Genomic DNA, 16,222 nt, shown 5'->3' on the forward strand with positions numbered 1-16,222 from the left:
TGCCTCCTTGCTCAGCTGGAGCAGATAGCTTGGGCCAAAGCTAGCCTTCCCACCCTGCAAAGCAACATGGTATGCTGCAGGACTTGAATCTGGAGGAAATCTGGGACAGAAGTTCAATAAACTGATTTAACCTAAATCAATTAAGTCTGATACATCCATCCAGATTTATCTTAAGCCTGTTTTGGCCATTTAAAAAGCAGTTTATGTGCACTGAACTTCTGTTGAGTTACAGATTTGAACCAGTTTCTGATCACTTATACTGATTTATGTATAATTTCGGTCCCTAGCCTGTGTGTTTACATGCCCCTTTTTGGCAATCAGCTAACAAAACACAATAACCTGCAGCTACTCTCAACAGCAAATGAGAACACATGATAAAACAATACATAGCTACTGTGCTAATCAGTTTAATTAAACTTTTACATGATATACTACAGAAGCATGACAGCCTTATTCTCCCAAGGTCTGCGACATGCTATGTTAATCCTGTGACATGCTGAGGTTTATTGCCCTGGTCTTGCAGGTTAGGTTAACCCATGCTTAATATTAAATATAAAACATGTGTTCTAGTAGTCAATGGGGCTAATTATGTGCATTAGTTTAACTGTGTTTAAATACTTTGCTGGATCAGCATCAGTAAGCTCAAGAACTCACAGGATTGAGCCCAGAAAGGGCATTAGCTTCAGATGTGATTTGAGAGAGTTGACATTACATTGAGACAACAACAAATGAATTAACATTCCATGCAATTAAAATGTATTCTATTGTATAAATTGTTTATATTTGCCTACAACCATGGATGCCTGAACTATATGGACATCTCGTGACTCTCAGAATTTTTAATATAGTTTCTCAAGAAATAAACGATAACTATCTCTCCCTCAGAAGTTGCAGATGATGCTATTGTTAAGTTTGATTTGGCACCATCTTTTCAAACATTATTTTTAGTGCTTTATGGCAAAAGTTATCCCATACATATTTAAATACATGGGCAAATATGTTATCTCATACTTATTTAAAACAAAAGTTATCTTTTAGGTCAAAATTTCTTATTTCAGTCTCATCCCCAAACTGAGTTGTAATGGAAAGTTTGAAGAGTGTTGGAGAAACTTCACTGGGTTATTTAAAAAAGAGAATTGTGAAAAAAGCCATATTGACTGGCCATTATATAATGGCTCTTTTAACTGTTCCATCCAGTTTTTCTGCATTTGGATAGCTTCGAAAAGGCTTTATTGGATATGTTCAAATGCAGCCTATACATATTTCTACCATGTGGGGGCTACATGCTTTACCAAGTGTGAATGAAATTGGGTTCAAAATGGAAAGTTTATAATAACAATATCCACACTTCTATTAGAATGTCATACTTGCAGTTGAGTGGAGTAGCTCTGCAGGCTCTAGAAATGACTAATGGCAGGTCTAAGAGTCTGGAGGACAAAATGGTGCATATTAAAAAAGAAGAAATCCAGGATAAAGGTGGATTTGAGATTGTAAAACCAAAATTTAGAATGGTTGAGGTCTGGGCTCAATTTTTATCTAAAACTCCAAAATCTTTTTAGGAGAGGTCGATTAAATAGAACCCATTTTGTCCTATCTCTGTTATGCACACACATTTTAAGAAAGTTGATACACACATGTAATGTGTTTTCTGTAATGACAATAAAGAGTAGTCCATGTATAGAATGTGTTTTCACTTGACACTATCTGGCTATGCATATGTACATAGATCTGATGCATGTATTTAAATAACAACATACTGAAAATACATGCTACTGAAAAGTTTTTCTTCTATTAGATTGTCAAATAAATGCAGTTGACTGAAATTGTCTAATCTTAGTTTTATAAATTCATTGCATGAATCCCTTTTGGTCTGATTCCTGCAAATATTTTTAACCAAATTTGGAAACAAATAATGGAAACATAATCACAACATTTGGAGTGTATTTTGTTTCCTTATGTAATCTCATGTGCATGTTCTTAGGAATTGCATTAAATATCAGAGATGCCTTCAATGTGTGCACGTGCTCTCTCTCACTCTCTTTTTTCGCTTTCTCATTTCCTATTTTTGCCTAGATATAGCCTAGTTTAGAATGGATGGTCTGTAAACCAACTAATTAATTTATTAATTGATATGTTCATAAGACTTTTTATACATATCTCGGTATATATTTGTATACATTTAGAAACACAAACATACAAGTAATAACATATAATATGTTTGCACTAACCTCAGGACTGAGGGTCTGTGTAGGAGACCAAAAAATTTAGATGTGCGTCTGGGGTTTGACCTGTGCCCAGAGGAACAGAATTTCCTGAAAAATCGGAAGCAGGTGGTTGCTGCTGGTATAAAGAAGGTTCTTCATCTGGATGAGGATCTGCAGGATTATGAGGTACCTGAGGGAAAATAAATTCTCAGTTAGCTAGGCACTTAAAAGAAGCTGAGCCAATGGGTATCTTTGATGCAGTGGCATAACTAAAGATGGGGGGAGGGGGAGGGCCTGTGGGGCAGCAGCCCTGGGTACCACCTTTGTTGGCAGAGTTGGAGAGGGCCCCAAAATAGTTACCACCTCAGCAGCAGCTGGCTGTGTTGCCATGATCAGCACTATGGTAGCCAGGTGCTGCTCTATGCATCATGGCTATCCCTGGTTCAGAGCTGCCCTGGTACACTTCTGAAAGGTCTTTCCATGAGAACTATTGCTGACCTCCATTTTGAGGCATGATGAATTGTGGGAGGGGGAGGACTATTAAGAAGGGAAGGTGCAAGCTGGGTAGAGAGGAGATGGCAGGAGATACTTCTCTCTTTTTCCTTCATGGCCATGAGAATGAGAACAGGCATCTTCTACTATTAGCTGTTCTGTTCAGCTCTTCTGTTCTGTTCTGAATTGGCAAATACTATATTCCTATACTATATTTGGCCTCCATAAAATGCACTGTTTAGAAATATATACCTAGCATAATATTCAAAACAAAACAATACACTCTGATGGGGGAGAATCTGAAATTTTACAAAATTCAGCAGGAGACTATAAAGTAGTTTTGAATGGGACACAGAGACCTCTCTGCATCATGTAAGTGTGCTACAGTTTATACAGAGAGTGTTATCATTCATAGATCTTCTTTTGTTCTTGTTACCAGAACCTGAATTTTTTGCTCACCCTTCCCTTTTTTAGTCATTAATGTTAATTGATGGTGCTTTACACATACTTTCTTCCTTTGTTGTGCTGAGCAGATACCAGTGGTGGCTGTGACAACCACTGGGGTTGGCATAAGAGCTTTGACGGGCATGTATGGCAGCATCTGGGGTCTTCAGAAGCTGAATCTTCTGGACTGTATTTCTTACATCACTGGCTCATCTGGCACAACATGGTGAGAGTCATTTTTAAGGATTTGATTTACTTATCCTGGAAGTCTCTGTTACAGAGAAAAATGCATAGGGAATATGTTATCTTGAAAATATCTCATGCACTGGACTAGGGGTGTCAATACTTGCCTTGCTTCCTGGGCCAGATCCAGTCTGGGACAGAAAGTGATTCCAGCCCAGGGCATGTGGCAGTGTGTGCAGCTCTGGCTCCAGTCCAGGACATGTGGTGGTAGTTGCAGCATCTCTGGCATGGGCCATGCAGCATGCAACATAGTAAGCTATGGCCTCTGCCTGCATTCCCCGTGTTGGAATCAGAGCTGCTGTTGCCACCACATGCCCTGTGCTGTGCAGTTTTAGCTTCTGCACGGGGCATGTGGGAACTCCAGCATGAGGTAGTACGGTTGTGGCACTGGTGATGGGCTAAGCAACTGGAGTGCAACCATAGCTGCATCAATCCTTGCTTACCTTCCTGCTGCCAACAGCCATATCCACTGAATGGTGTGAAGTAAATGTTTTTTTAATGATACAAGGAGTACTTACTTGAGGTCTTTGGATATTTTCTAATCCTTAGCCAGGTTTCAAGTGTTAATGCACCTTGAAATTTTGGCCAGATCTTGGTGTTGGATGGAAACCATGCAACACATGGTGGATTTGTATATCTTTGTTTCAAAGTCAAGAAAAAACAGGTGTTTTCAGTCAGTCATGTTTCCCTTTGACCTCTGAAGGTTGTTTATATTTGAAGCTCAAAAGAAAACAAATGGTGAGAGCCCAAATGAAGTAAGACCAAAAAGGGATTGCATGAAGCTCTGCAAAATTGATCCACTGAGTTTCACGAATCTCAAATTCTAACCATTTTTTTCTTGAATGTTCTGTTTTCTGACCTCAGGACCATGACCAAATTATATGAGGATGCTGACTGGTCACAGAAGGATCTAGGGGAGATTATCAGTGAAGCCCGGAAGCAAGCAACCAAATGCAAAAGGAATGCTTTTTCCTTGCAAAATCTGAAGAATTATTACAGGGAGCTGAGTGAACGGACAGCAGCAGGACATAAAACATCTTTTATTGATCTGTGGGGACTCATGATTGAAGCCATGTTACAGGATGGGGTACTGTATGCATAAAATGGGAAAATTAGGAGAAAACTAAACCTTGGGAAAAGATATCTTTTCAGTATCATTATTCAGTTATTCACACAATGACATTCTACTATGATATTCTCTTACTAATTTAGTAACAGTTAGGGGAGGCAGCATAGGAGATAAAGACATGCCTAGAGCTCATTTAAACTTTCGAACTAACTTTAAATTAGCTAACTTGGGTACTTCCAGAATAGCAACACATTGTTCAGAGTGGGCTAGTTGCTCAAATATTTATACTGGTTCCTGAGCAGGGTTTGAAACCTACATTAAATTTAATTTTGCCAACGCTGTACCACTAGCATTAGGTGAGATAGGTGGTTTAAAATCAATTAAGGTATGTTGATAGGCTACAGTCAGAGGTATAGTCATGCCTTTGTCTGTTGGTGAGACATGCCCCCATATTACTAAAAAGAAAGGGATATTCCAGCTCTGGAATGTAAGAAGCATCCTGGGTATGCAGAAAGCTGATAGCCACAGATTTAAGGATTATTATCTGAAGGATACTGCCTAATATTCTGAAGCATATTTAATGAAAATAGTCGATTTGTAAAGCTATGATTTCCCTCTCCTAAGAACACTTGCTATTACATTTTTGTGGAATCTGAAACAAGACTCAGTTTTTATGCGACTTAGCAAAGGGTGTGTTAGTGATGTTCCACTTAATTAAAACATACTGCATTAACACTGCAGTCTTTACAAAGTATAGTCCTGGGGGGAGTACAGCCTTCAGGTACTTCAAAATAGCAGTACATCAGCTTGTGGAGGCCATTTGGGTTTGACCTCAAGCAGATGTTCCTATGATTTGTTTTATGACAAGATTGTTTTTAATAGTAAACCTTCCAAGCCATTGTGTTAGAGCATTACTTCTGCACAGATAGCTAGAGAAGCGCTTTCATTTTAAGACTCTGTACATACAAGGTTGAGAGGAAAAAATCCACTCACCAAAAACCTTTTCTAGACAAAATTATTTTACATATCTTTCACCTTGGTATTACTTGGCTGAAAAACCCACCCACAATGTATATTTTAGGCTGAGTCATCAAAAAAATCAGATGCATTATATATGTAATCAGATCAATTATATGTAAATTCAAATCTAACCCATGAATATACTCATTCAGTTATGTTTATTCTGGATGATTCAATTATGACTTTTTATAGAAATTATAGATGTCATTGATATGATGGCATGAAGAATTGTTTTTTTAAAAGATCAAAGTAGAACTTCCCTGGTCTATTCGTTTTTTCTGTACTATGTGGACATACAGTACAAGACATATAAGTAACCTGTTAAATACTAAAATTATTAGGGCTGTGTGAAGCTTCAGTCCCTAATTTGATTTGGTGGAGATTCTGCCTTCTTTGGTGGCTGAATCTTTGAATCCAAATTGAATCAGGAGACCCTTTAATCTCTCCGAATCAAATTGGAACCCTCTGAATTGATCTGGAGAGATTCGGACAGATTCGGGACTTCAGATATAAACACAGCTTTAAATGTTTTTTCTACATACCTCAAGGTACCAGGCGGCTCATGAATGCTGCAATGATGGGGTGGATAGAGCATGGGGGGAGTGTGGGGGCTCTCCAGTGTGTTTGGCAGCACTTTTGCTCCACTTCCAGGTCTGCTGGGGATTGTGCTGGGGGGCCCCCCAGGCTCAGCGACTGGTACCTCCTGGGTCTGGGTGGGCACCCAGGGTCCCTCCGCAGCCAATCACTGAGCCGGAGGGGCACAGGGGGGCTCCCCTGTGCGCTCCCTGGTGGACCTGGAAGTGGACTGGAATTACTTCCAGTCCACTTCTGGGTTCACCACCGAGCATGTGGGAGCCCCCTGCCATGCTCCTGTGGCATGTTTCATCTGTCCCAGCATCGCAGCATTCATGAGCCACACCTGGTACCTTGAGGTATGTAGAAAAAACATTTAAAGCTATGTTTATGGCCGAATTGCTAATTCTTCAAATCAGCATCGAGTCTTCGGATTCAGACTCAGCCGAATCAAATTGGCGACTGTGATCTGAATCAATGAATTCAATCACTGTCCCCGATTTAGGCCGAATCCAAATCCAAATCCAAATCGAATATGGCCCTTTTCGCAAACCCCTAAAAACTATCCACTGAAATAGAGTATAAGCTGGGCAGTATAAGCTGGCCAGTAGATTTCATCTTAGAGTGAAGTTACATGTTACACATAGACCATGCTAAGGGCACTTAAAACATAAGCATACACATATTAAAGTTCATTAACTCATGCTAAGTACCCTCTGAGCATCTCAGGGTTATAGCACCTCGGGCGAGGGTTAACTCTCATCATGCTACCTAGCTTATGTTAGGGTAACTTCAGTCTGCTCCAAGGAGATAAAACAAGCAACATGCAGTCCTCCAGCATCTCAGGCTACACTGCTCCCATCTTTCTCCCCAGCACCCAGAATAATTTTCTATACTTTCCTGTGTGCCATCTCACACCCAGGGAAGGACTCCTGCCTGATCTGCACAACAAAGAACAATGCACAAAGACACTCTCATGGACCCTGAGGGAGACTTCAATCTTCAGCTTCCTCTGTGCAAAAATGAAGTTTATTTCCTACCTGTGGGGACTTTTTACCATCTTTAATTTTCCCTGAGCCTGATGAAGGGCTTGGGAGCCTGAAAGCTTGCAGAAAAAGATAATTTTTTGGCAGTTTCTTAGTTGATCTAATAGGGTGTGTATAGATGAAATAGGGGCCCTAAATTGAGGCAGTGGGTTTTTAAAAATACTGCTTCAATTTAGGGCCCTTTAACCCCCCATGTCGTACACACACCCAAACTTACTTGCCTCTCTGGAGGTGAGGAGGGGAGGACGTCATGCACACACGCCCTTCATTTTGTCTACATACGGCCATAAAAGATATCATCTCTGAACCAAGAGTTCTAGAATTTTTTGCATTTCTTCTGGACTGTTAACAGCACATTCTAACTTTAACAACACGTAATATTCCACAGATTTACGATTTAGTATGGTCTAAGCATAACATATTACTTCACCCTTAATAAAGACTGATACAGACACCCTCTTCTCATAATGCATCTCTCTCTCCCCCTGTGAATCAGGTATCAGGTGTACATGGGTAGTAGTTAATACAGTTCAGTGAAATCCCAAGCCTAGATGCTGTAGTAGGTCTGTATTCATTGCTGAAGTCTGTCAGTTAACCATTTCTTTCATACACAGAAAGATCACCATAGACTCTCAGATCAGAAAAAGGCAGTGAATCTTGGGCAGAACCCACTACCCATCTACCTGGCACTCAACGTGAAGGACAAAATCACCACTAAAGAATTTAGAGGTAATTATTATATTCCACTATTATAGCTTTGTTTAAATCTAAGAAGATTCTTAAGGCTGGACACATCATTCAGAAAACATAGAATCTTCTAATCTCTCACTCCAGACCAGAAACAACCCTATTAGGAGGTTTGGAAAGATCTAGACACTTTAAAATATCCATATCATAAATTTGCTTTCACTTGCTGTGCATTTTGACACTGCAGCAGAAATTAATCTTGCAAAAGTACTGCAAACAGAAGCTGTTCTTACAGTTTTATTTTGCCTTAGTGGCAGTAGGTATTGTTGGAAATAATGTAAGAGCCTGTTCTGATGAGCTCTCCAGACACACCATGCAGATACAAGAGGGATATATACTCAGATAAGCATCTAAGCTTACAGATTCTGAAATAAAATGATTCTTTCAACCTTATAGTATTCTCATTCATAATTTAGGGATGATTCTGCATGAGTAGTCAAAAGAAATATAAAAGAAAGTAGGATATATACTTATATCACCAAATGAAGCAGATCACCTGTGATAGAATGTGTCCTGGCATAACTGAACCACTTCACTAGGTGAAACAAAGGTCATCCATCGTTCCTCAGGTCCAGGCCCTGCTGCTTCTGGGATAACACTTGGGGCATGCCTCTACAAATGGGAGAACTCTACATTTCCCTGCTAACAGAGGAGTACCTGTGGAATCCTCTGGTTTGCCTTCTCCAATAGGGGAAACCCAGGGATTCCCTATTTGCAGAGATACTTCCCAGATGGGATTCTTGAGGTGCACATTTCTACAAACAGGGAAACTCAGTGATGTGCCTCAAGCTGGATTCTCCAAACATACATCATTCCCATTCCCAGGGCACACAGAAACCAGGTCCCTGAACCCCTGGGAGCATCTGCCTGGGGTGGTTGGAGAATGTGGGCAGCTCCAGGCTGCCCATGCTCTTCTGCCTTAAAGTAACCAGGTGTCTACTGTAAAATAGCAGCACAGATTCATCCCACCTATGCAGAATCCATAAATGTTGGGTATTTGTGGCACACCAAGGGGCATGGATGTCTGTTTTCTTGGCCTTTGTGCTGCCCTAAATGTGTTTATGGCAGCACATGGGTGATGTATGTTTCCAGCCCATATCCATGTCTCTTTTTCCCTGAAGGAACCTACCTTATTTTGGATGAAAAAGAAGTTGCTCTGTATGTCCTTTCAGTCCTTATGTCCAGGGCCAGCCCATCCTATCCTACAAAACCTGTGGCTGCAGGGGGCTCAACAGCCAAGGGGCCCCCTGTGTCCAGCTGCTTGCCACCCCTCTAGCCCTGCTACTGATGCCGCTAGCTTCACGTCTGGCCACTCGTCACCTCCCCCCTTGTGCCGCTGCCACCGGCTTCTTTGCCCGCTCGCTCCCCTCCCCCCCCCCCCCCCCCCCCCACACGAATGCCTATGCCAGCTTCTTTGCATTGGGGGCCCCCAGAACTATATTTTGCAGGGGGCCCCAAAAAATGTGGGCTGGCCTTGCTTATGTCATTCTGTTAATCCCCAAAGGTCCTGGTGTGAAAAATGACGCAATGTTACACTATTTTCATTTAAAGACTTACATGATGTATAGATGTTATTCTGGCTCTTGAGGATGAGTTCCACCCTCTGCATGTTATACTGCCTTCCACTTATTCAGTCCTATTAGTAACTGACTTGACCACTGTCAGAATATTAATAAATATAAAGTTAACCATTTTGGAATAACACGTTAATATGCTCAGTGCTGCAGTCTTATTCCCCTGAACATTTCTATCGATTCCCTGTGTAAAGCCTGCCCTGTCTACCCACCCATGCAGATGCTTTGCACTGGAAGGGTAGACAGAGTTTGTATCAGTGCTTCCTTTAAAGGACCTAATTCAGGACAGGATCTGAATTTTCAGTTTGATTAGAGGAAGGGCCCAGTTCAGTTTGCCTTCAGTCAGTAAAGTAATTTGGGGGAAGGCAAGCAGAGCGCCAGCCCTGAGGACTGATTCAGAGGGGTTCCCAGAATGGCAGCCCCAGGGAATCCACATGACCACTGCCAGCAGCAGCAACACCAGTCCATGTCTGGGGAGCTTGTACACAGACGGCAGCAACTCCTGCCTCTGTTACAACTATGGCAGCCCCTGTGTGAGGATGTAAGCACTCAGTCACTTCCCTCTCCCTCTTCCTCCTCACTGCCCAGGGCACCAGCATTTAAATTATGCCCCTGCTTTGCATAAAAGCTGAATCAGCTCCACTCCCTGTCAGTAATGGCCAAACTTCTCTTCTGTCCTTTTGGGGCTCGGCTGGGCTGGCTCCCTAACTGACTGCAAGCAGATTATGGATTCCTTACATCGACATTCTCCCTGCACAGAGTGGACCATATGCCAAATGATAAAGCTTGCATAACCTGGAGATGAATCAAGGCCACTGGGTGGTCCCTGGCTGCTTTTATGTTCTAAATCACTCTCTGTGCCTTCAAGTAGCATTCATAGTACAAAAAAAAAAAAGGTAGGTATTACAGTGGTGGTTCCTTAGTCATATGTCACCTTGCAAAAGTTGAAGTTCAGGTTTATTCTACCTCTAACCTTTTTCCCCATTGGCTAAGAGCATTTCTGTATATTCATTGTATTTTCTGGGACTCTGTTTGCAGAATGGGTGGAGTTCACTCCTTATGAGGTGGGATTCCTGAAATATGGAGCCTTCATTCGTGCCGAGGATTTTGGAAGCGAGTTTTACATGGGCCGGCTGATGAAGAGGATCCCAGAATCCCGGATCTGCTTCATGCAAGGTGACTTACTGACCTAGGAAAATATAAAACCCTAGTAAGATAATGAAGACTGAATTCAGGAATGCGTCACTGTATTGTATTCTAGTGTGTGTCCAGAAGATATTCTGGTTTGGGAACTCTCTTATTCCAGTGGCTTTTGGTGCCTTAAATATGGTTGCTGAGCAACTTTGTAAATTAAGTTTTGACAAGATATACAAGCTTTGTAGTTTCAGGATGGACTTTCTTTAGATCCTTTTTTGCTTACTCCAGGGATATATTGGATGTATTATTTATTAGAGGTCTGGACTACATGCAAATTTATAAACAAATTTGAGTTAAGAAAAAACAGTTTTCATGTTTTTACCTCATTATTTTATTAAATCTCTTCCATTTCACAGGAATGTGGAGTAGCATATTTTCTAAGAATCTGCTGGATGCCTGGCATGCAGCTGACAATTCAGAGGACTTTTGGCATAGATGGACCCAAGCTACAGTGACTGAAATTGGTAAATCCTGCTTTATCCTTAGTTTTATAGCATTTGATTTTTATTTGTCCTGTATGCTTCGCTAGAATGGTTAGCTTTCGTAAACCTGTGACAGCCCGCTCATCTTCAGGAAAGAGGCAGGAGTGAGAGAGGTAAGCAATTGGTAGTGTTGATAAGTAGCAATCTCTTAGGTTGATGTTGGTACCCCATCAATAGGCTTTGCCTCAGGTGAAAAAGACTTGCCAGAGCTTAGGGCCTGACCAGAAGGAGGCAGCAGCTCCCCCCACCACTCTGCATGCCATTTCTTTCTCCATGCTCCTGCTGCACTGAGTATACCTTCCCTCTGCCCCTTCCCTGTGCTCCCTTTGCTCTGTACTCCCCTTCCCATGTGCTCTTTCCTCATACTTCCCTCACTCTATGCATCCCTCTCCCAGCACCCCTCCTCTGTGTTCCCCCCACTGTGCACATCCCTACCCCGATGCTCCCCCTGCTGCCCTTTCCCCTGTGCTCCCCCTGGCACTGCATATTCTTTCCCCATGCTCCCTCCAGCACCATCTACTCCCCATTTCCCTGCACCCCTCCCTTGCACTTCCTTCACTCTGTGCATCCTTTCACTCATGCTCTCCCCACTGCCCTCTTCCCCGTGTTTTTCCCACAGCATCAGGTACCCCTTTCATCCATGCTGCCCCCAGGACCACGCATCCCCCTACCTGCCACGTGAGCCCTGGCCCTGTTCGGAGCTGCAGCAGCTGCTTGTCTGCCTCATATTTGAATCTAAGACAAGGGTTTTTTTCCCCATGCAGAAGTGAGTGGGGGTTCATCTTAGATTTGAGTAAATATGGTCATTTGTTGAAATAATGAATTTCCTGAATATTGAAGACTGATCAAACTGTAATTTTCTGCATGTTTATTGTTGCCTTTTTCAAAGGGCATTATATTGGCCCTTTTTGAGTCCTCTGGAACCCTTACACATCTCCCAAGAGTTTGTAAATATTATTGCCAATATCCCTTTTGCCAGTTACTTCAGTACCTCAGATTAAGTTCATTAGACCCTGCAGGCTTGAATTCAGTCGGTCTGAACAAAAGCTCTCTGACACTTTCTTTTGTTGTCATGACCCAATGCCTTTCCCTTTCTTTGTCTATATAATTTTTATTAGCTGTCTGGTTGCAGCTTTTTTTTTTTTGTGAAGACTGAGGCAAAACAGCTACTGACCCAGTAGCATAATTAGGGCAGGTGAGCAGTGTACCAGCTCTGGATGTTAACTGAGAGGTGGCAACAAGAGCATCCCTGCTCCTCTGGCACTCAGCATTCCTCTCCCTGAGCATTGCTTCTCAGAGCACCAAAATTACTAATTATGCCTCTCTGGCCACATCTACATGAGATCCTGACTGCACAGTTGTTACAGTGCAGTCATTTAGTACTTGTATAACCAAAGAGAAGGATCTTGGAATCACTATTGATTCCAAGATGAACATGGGCCGCCAATGTGGGGACACGGTCAGGAAGGCTAATTGCACCTTGTCATGCATCCATAGATGCATCGCGAGCAGGTTCAAGGAGATGATCCTCCCCCTCTATGCGACACTGGTCAGGCCGCAGTTGGAGTATTGTGTCCAGTTCTGGGCACCGCACTTCAGGAGGGATGTGGACAACATGGAGAGGGGCCAGAGGAGGGCCACACGCATGATCAGGGGGCAGCAGGGCAGGCCCTACGAGGAGAGGCTACAGGACCTGAACCTGTTCAGCCTCCACAAGAGAAGGCTGAGAGGGGATCTGGTGGCCACCTATAAACTTGCCAAGGGGGACCAGCAGGTGATGGGAGAGTCCTTGTTCCCCCAAGCACTACCGGGGGGTAACAAAGAACAATGGCCATAAGTTGACTGAGAGTAGATTCAGGATGGACATCAGGAGGCGCTACTTCACTGTCAGGGCGGCTAGGAGCTGGAACCAACTTCCAAGGGAAGTGGTGCTCGCTCCTACCCTGGGGGTCTTCAAAAGGAGGCTAGACAGCCACCTAGCTGGGGTCATTTGACCCCAGCATCCTTTCCTGCCCCAGGCAGGGGGTTGGACTAGATGATCTGCTTAGGTCCCTTCCGACCTTACCAACTATGAAACTATGACTGCACAGTAACCAGTGTTACTGCACAGTAGCATCCCAGCAGAGTGACGCTTACTGCACAGTAGCTCATTACTACTGTACAGTAGCTCATTACTACTGTGTGGTAGTGTCACATCATGGTTCATGCCCAACAACGTTACTGCTCAGTAGTAATGAGCTACTGCACAGTAGTAACAAGCTACTGTACAGTGTCTCATGTAGATGCAGCCTGTTCCATCTTTGCATTTTCTGTTTATAGTTCATCCTCCCTGTTTTGTAGTGGGCCTTCAACTTCCTTAGTCTTTCTTTGCTGACCAGCCTATCTATAGAACATATTTATAATTTGCAAGATCTTCCAGTTGTTTCCCCAAATGAACAAACACTATGACAATGTTCTGAATAGCGAATCTTATCCTTATTTGTCACCTACTGGAAGACTTCTCCTGACTTTATCAGCTTTGTTATGGTAGTGTAAGAGTGATGTTGTAGGTATGATGGTCCAGAAATTATGCAAGAAGAATGGATATCTTAGAGTAATATCTTTTATTGAATCAACTAAGTAGCTCGGATAAAGTTAGACAATTTTTCCGGTCTCAGGAGGAATGTCTTGCATTCGAAAGCTTGTCTAACTTTATCTCAACTATATAGTTGGTCCAATAAAAGAAATCCTAAGAAATCCTTGCTTCATCAGCTTTTGCATTCAGCTCTTAGACAGATGCATATTTAAAGCTTTAAATAAATAAATAAATAAATAAATAAATATTTCAATGAAGATGTGACTTGTCTAATCTTGTATCATTTCTTCTGCCTTTCATCAGAGGAGGAACCTAATCTACCTGAGAGGCCACATGAGATGGCTACTCGCATGTTCACTCCTGCAAGTGGCCTTTCCAATGCTCTTCGAGATGTTTTGACAGACCGCCCGGCAGTATCAAAGTATCACAGTTTCCTAAGGGGTTTTCAGATGCACAATGAATATACACAGAATGAGCACTTTTGTAAATGGAAAGGTATAAACCGCCTCTAATTTTTCTGTGGTTTTCTTCTGGGGCTTGGAATTAAGTGAGGAAGACTTATGTGCCTTGGAGAGAACTAAAGGGATTTCATTGAAGAGAGCTGAACATTTAACTTTCATTTGTGTTTTTCAGTGAAGGCCAAGGAGAATTAAATAATTTTTGCCTAAGCTCACCACCCCAAATAGCTAATTTTGAACAAAACTTTGACTATATTGTTCAGTTGCTTGGAACTGAAGGGCAATGAATCATTTTGGTGGGCTTCCACTTATTTTGTTGCAAGTCACAGAGAAGAGTTGCCTTAGGGTGTGGGGAGGCAGAATAGTAAGACTGGTATTAAATTTGAGTGGTGTCAGCAGTTCTGATAAAACAGTTTCATCTGTCTGCTCCTGTACTAGTATCAGTGGGACTAAATTGTTGTAATGTAAGATATATTTCATTCAGATTTAAATTTACAGTGGTTTGGTTCTACTATACCTATACAAGAGCGGACAGACATAACAGCTGAATTGAAACAGCTAATGCCTGCTCCTGAGTAGTAAGTTTTCCCCTCCCCTTTTAAAATGGTTTAATTACATATGTCTACATCTTCAGCTTTGGCTTTGCATGATTTATAGATTTTAATGAACGATTTAAAAATAACGGGTAAGCAGAAAGAAATAATACCCTTCACGCAACATAAGAGTGGTGAGTGTGTCATAACTGTATCACCAAGCCAACAAAAATGTTCATTTGAGTTTGATGAGAAGGAAGCCCTACTTCCATTTTCTCTAACCTGGGAAATTTGAGATACAGAGGATCAGCTTCTACAATGGTTCATTTATAACAACACATGCTTACCTTTAAGATACTCAGCTAGATAGTTCTCCTAATCAACTGAGAGACACTGCAGAGCACCTGGAGATGGCAGATACTGCATTTTTCTATGATACCAGTTGCCCACCACTTATGAAGCCAGAGAGGAAAGTGGATGTTATCTTGCATTTAAACTACAGTGGAGGATCACAGGCATTGGTGAGAGGGGTCAAATTTACTTCTGTTATCTTTACTGTTAGCCATTTTTCTGCAAGCCATTGTCAGACAGTGTTTCTAACTTCCTACTTTTAAACATGAAAAGAGGAAATTGATTATAGAAGAAAATATTTTGGATGTTGCCAGGTAGATACTGATGTGTATTCTTCCTGTTTTGTCAGAAATAACTTGGACAATGGGTTTAATTAAAGCACCGAGAGGTGTCACTTCCATTAAAGGCCAGTGTAATTCCAGCATTGTGTAAATAACTAAGTTTTGCATGGAAATGCTTGTTTTCAGTCCAGGTGTGATTTAAATATATAAGGCTTTACCTGGCCTTTTTATTTAATTTTGGAATCATCCACGTGTAAAATAAAGAGTAATTTAAAGAGTTCATAAACCCTTCCCATAGGGTTATATTTTCCTGTTTTTAATGTCAGCCTTGCTTATGTGAAGATTCATGCATTTGCCATGCTTAGAGAAACATGGTTCATGTACACTAGGTGCATGAATTTCTTGAAACAGTACTGAGAATACAGTACCAGGAAAGAAGGCACACCTGGACTTCCATGTATATAAATACATATAAACAAATCCTTGGTGGGCACCATTAAAAACTCAACATTCACTGGATAAATGTTGTTATTCTTCAAAATGGCATCACAGCTCAATCGCATCATAGAGGTGTTGAGTGTAAATTAGAAGAAATTGCTGGGCTTCAGGAAAATCGTGCTCTTCTTTTCAACTGCTAATGTTTTTTTCACTCTTCCATGATCCAGCCTTTGGAACATGCCTCTAGGTATTTCTCAGAGCAGGGAATCCCATTTCCTAAAACTGTGCTGAATGAGGAAGAAAAGACTAATCTAAAGGAGTGTTACATTTTTGAAGATGAAGCGACCCCAGGAGCTCCTATTGTGCTTTATTTCCCTCTTGTGAATGACAGTTTTCAAAGATTCATAGCCCCTGGTAAGTTAAGCGTACCCAGTCATTTTATTAAAGTAAAGATGCCCAGCTTATCCATTCCTGAGACTGCTGATGTATTTTGTG

At 41.8% G+C, this 16,222-nt stretch overlaps 1 protein-coding gene across 1 annotated transcript in view; it reads left to right on the forward strand.

Annotated features, from left to right (window-relative positions):
* Positions 1 to 16,222, forward strand: part of LOC109321622 (cytosolic phospholipase A2 epsilon-like) — a 44,908-nt gene that overhangs the window by 26,059 nt on the left and 2,627 nt on the right. The window contains exons 11-19 of the mRNA XM_019552356.1: positions 2,234 to 2,390; positions 3,230 to 3,366; positions 4,248 to 4,470; positions 7,706 to 7,820; positions 10,451 to 10,588; positions 10,966 to 11,073; positions 13,970 to 14,161; positions 15,012 to 15,178; positions 15,955 to 16,141. Coding sequence (XP_019407901.1) covers positions 2,234 to 2,390; positions 3,230 to 3,366; positions 4,248 to 4,470; positions 7,706 to 7,820; positions 10,451 to 10,588; positions 10,966 to 11,073; positions 13,970 to 14,161; positions 15,012 to 15,178; positions 15,955 to 16,141 — 1,424 coding nt within the window. The remainder of the gene's footprint in view (positions 1 to 2,233; positions 2,391 to 3,229; positions 3,367 to 4,247; positions 4,471 to 7,705; positions 7,821 to 10,450; positions 10,589 to 10,965; positions 11,074 to 13,969; positions 14,162 to 15,011; positions 15,179 to 15,954; positions 16,142 to 16,222) is intronic.

The sequence above is a fragment of the Crocodylus porosus genome, unplaced genomic scaffold (genome assembly GCF_001723895.1).
Source record: "Crocodylus porosus isolate Cpor-Errol unplaced genomic scaffold, CroPor_comp1, whole genome shotgun sequence".
In the NCBI taxonomy this organism is placed as follows: domain Eukaryota; kingdom Metazoa; phylum Chordata; order Crocodylia; family Crocodylidae; genus Crocodylus; species Crocodylus porosus.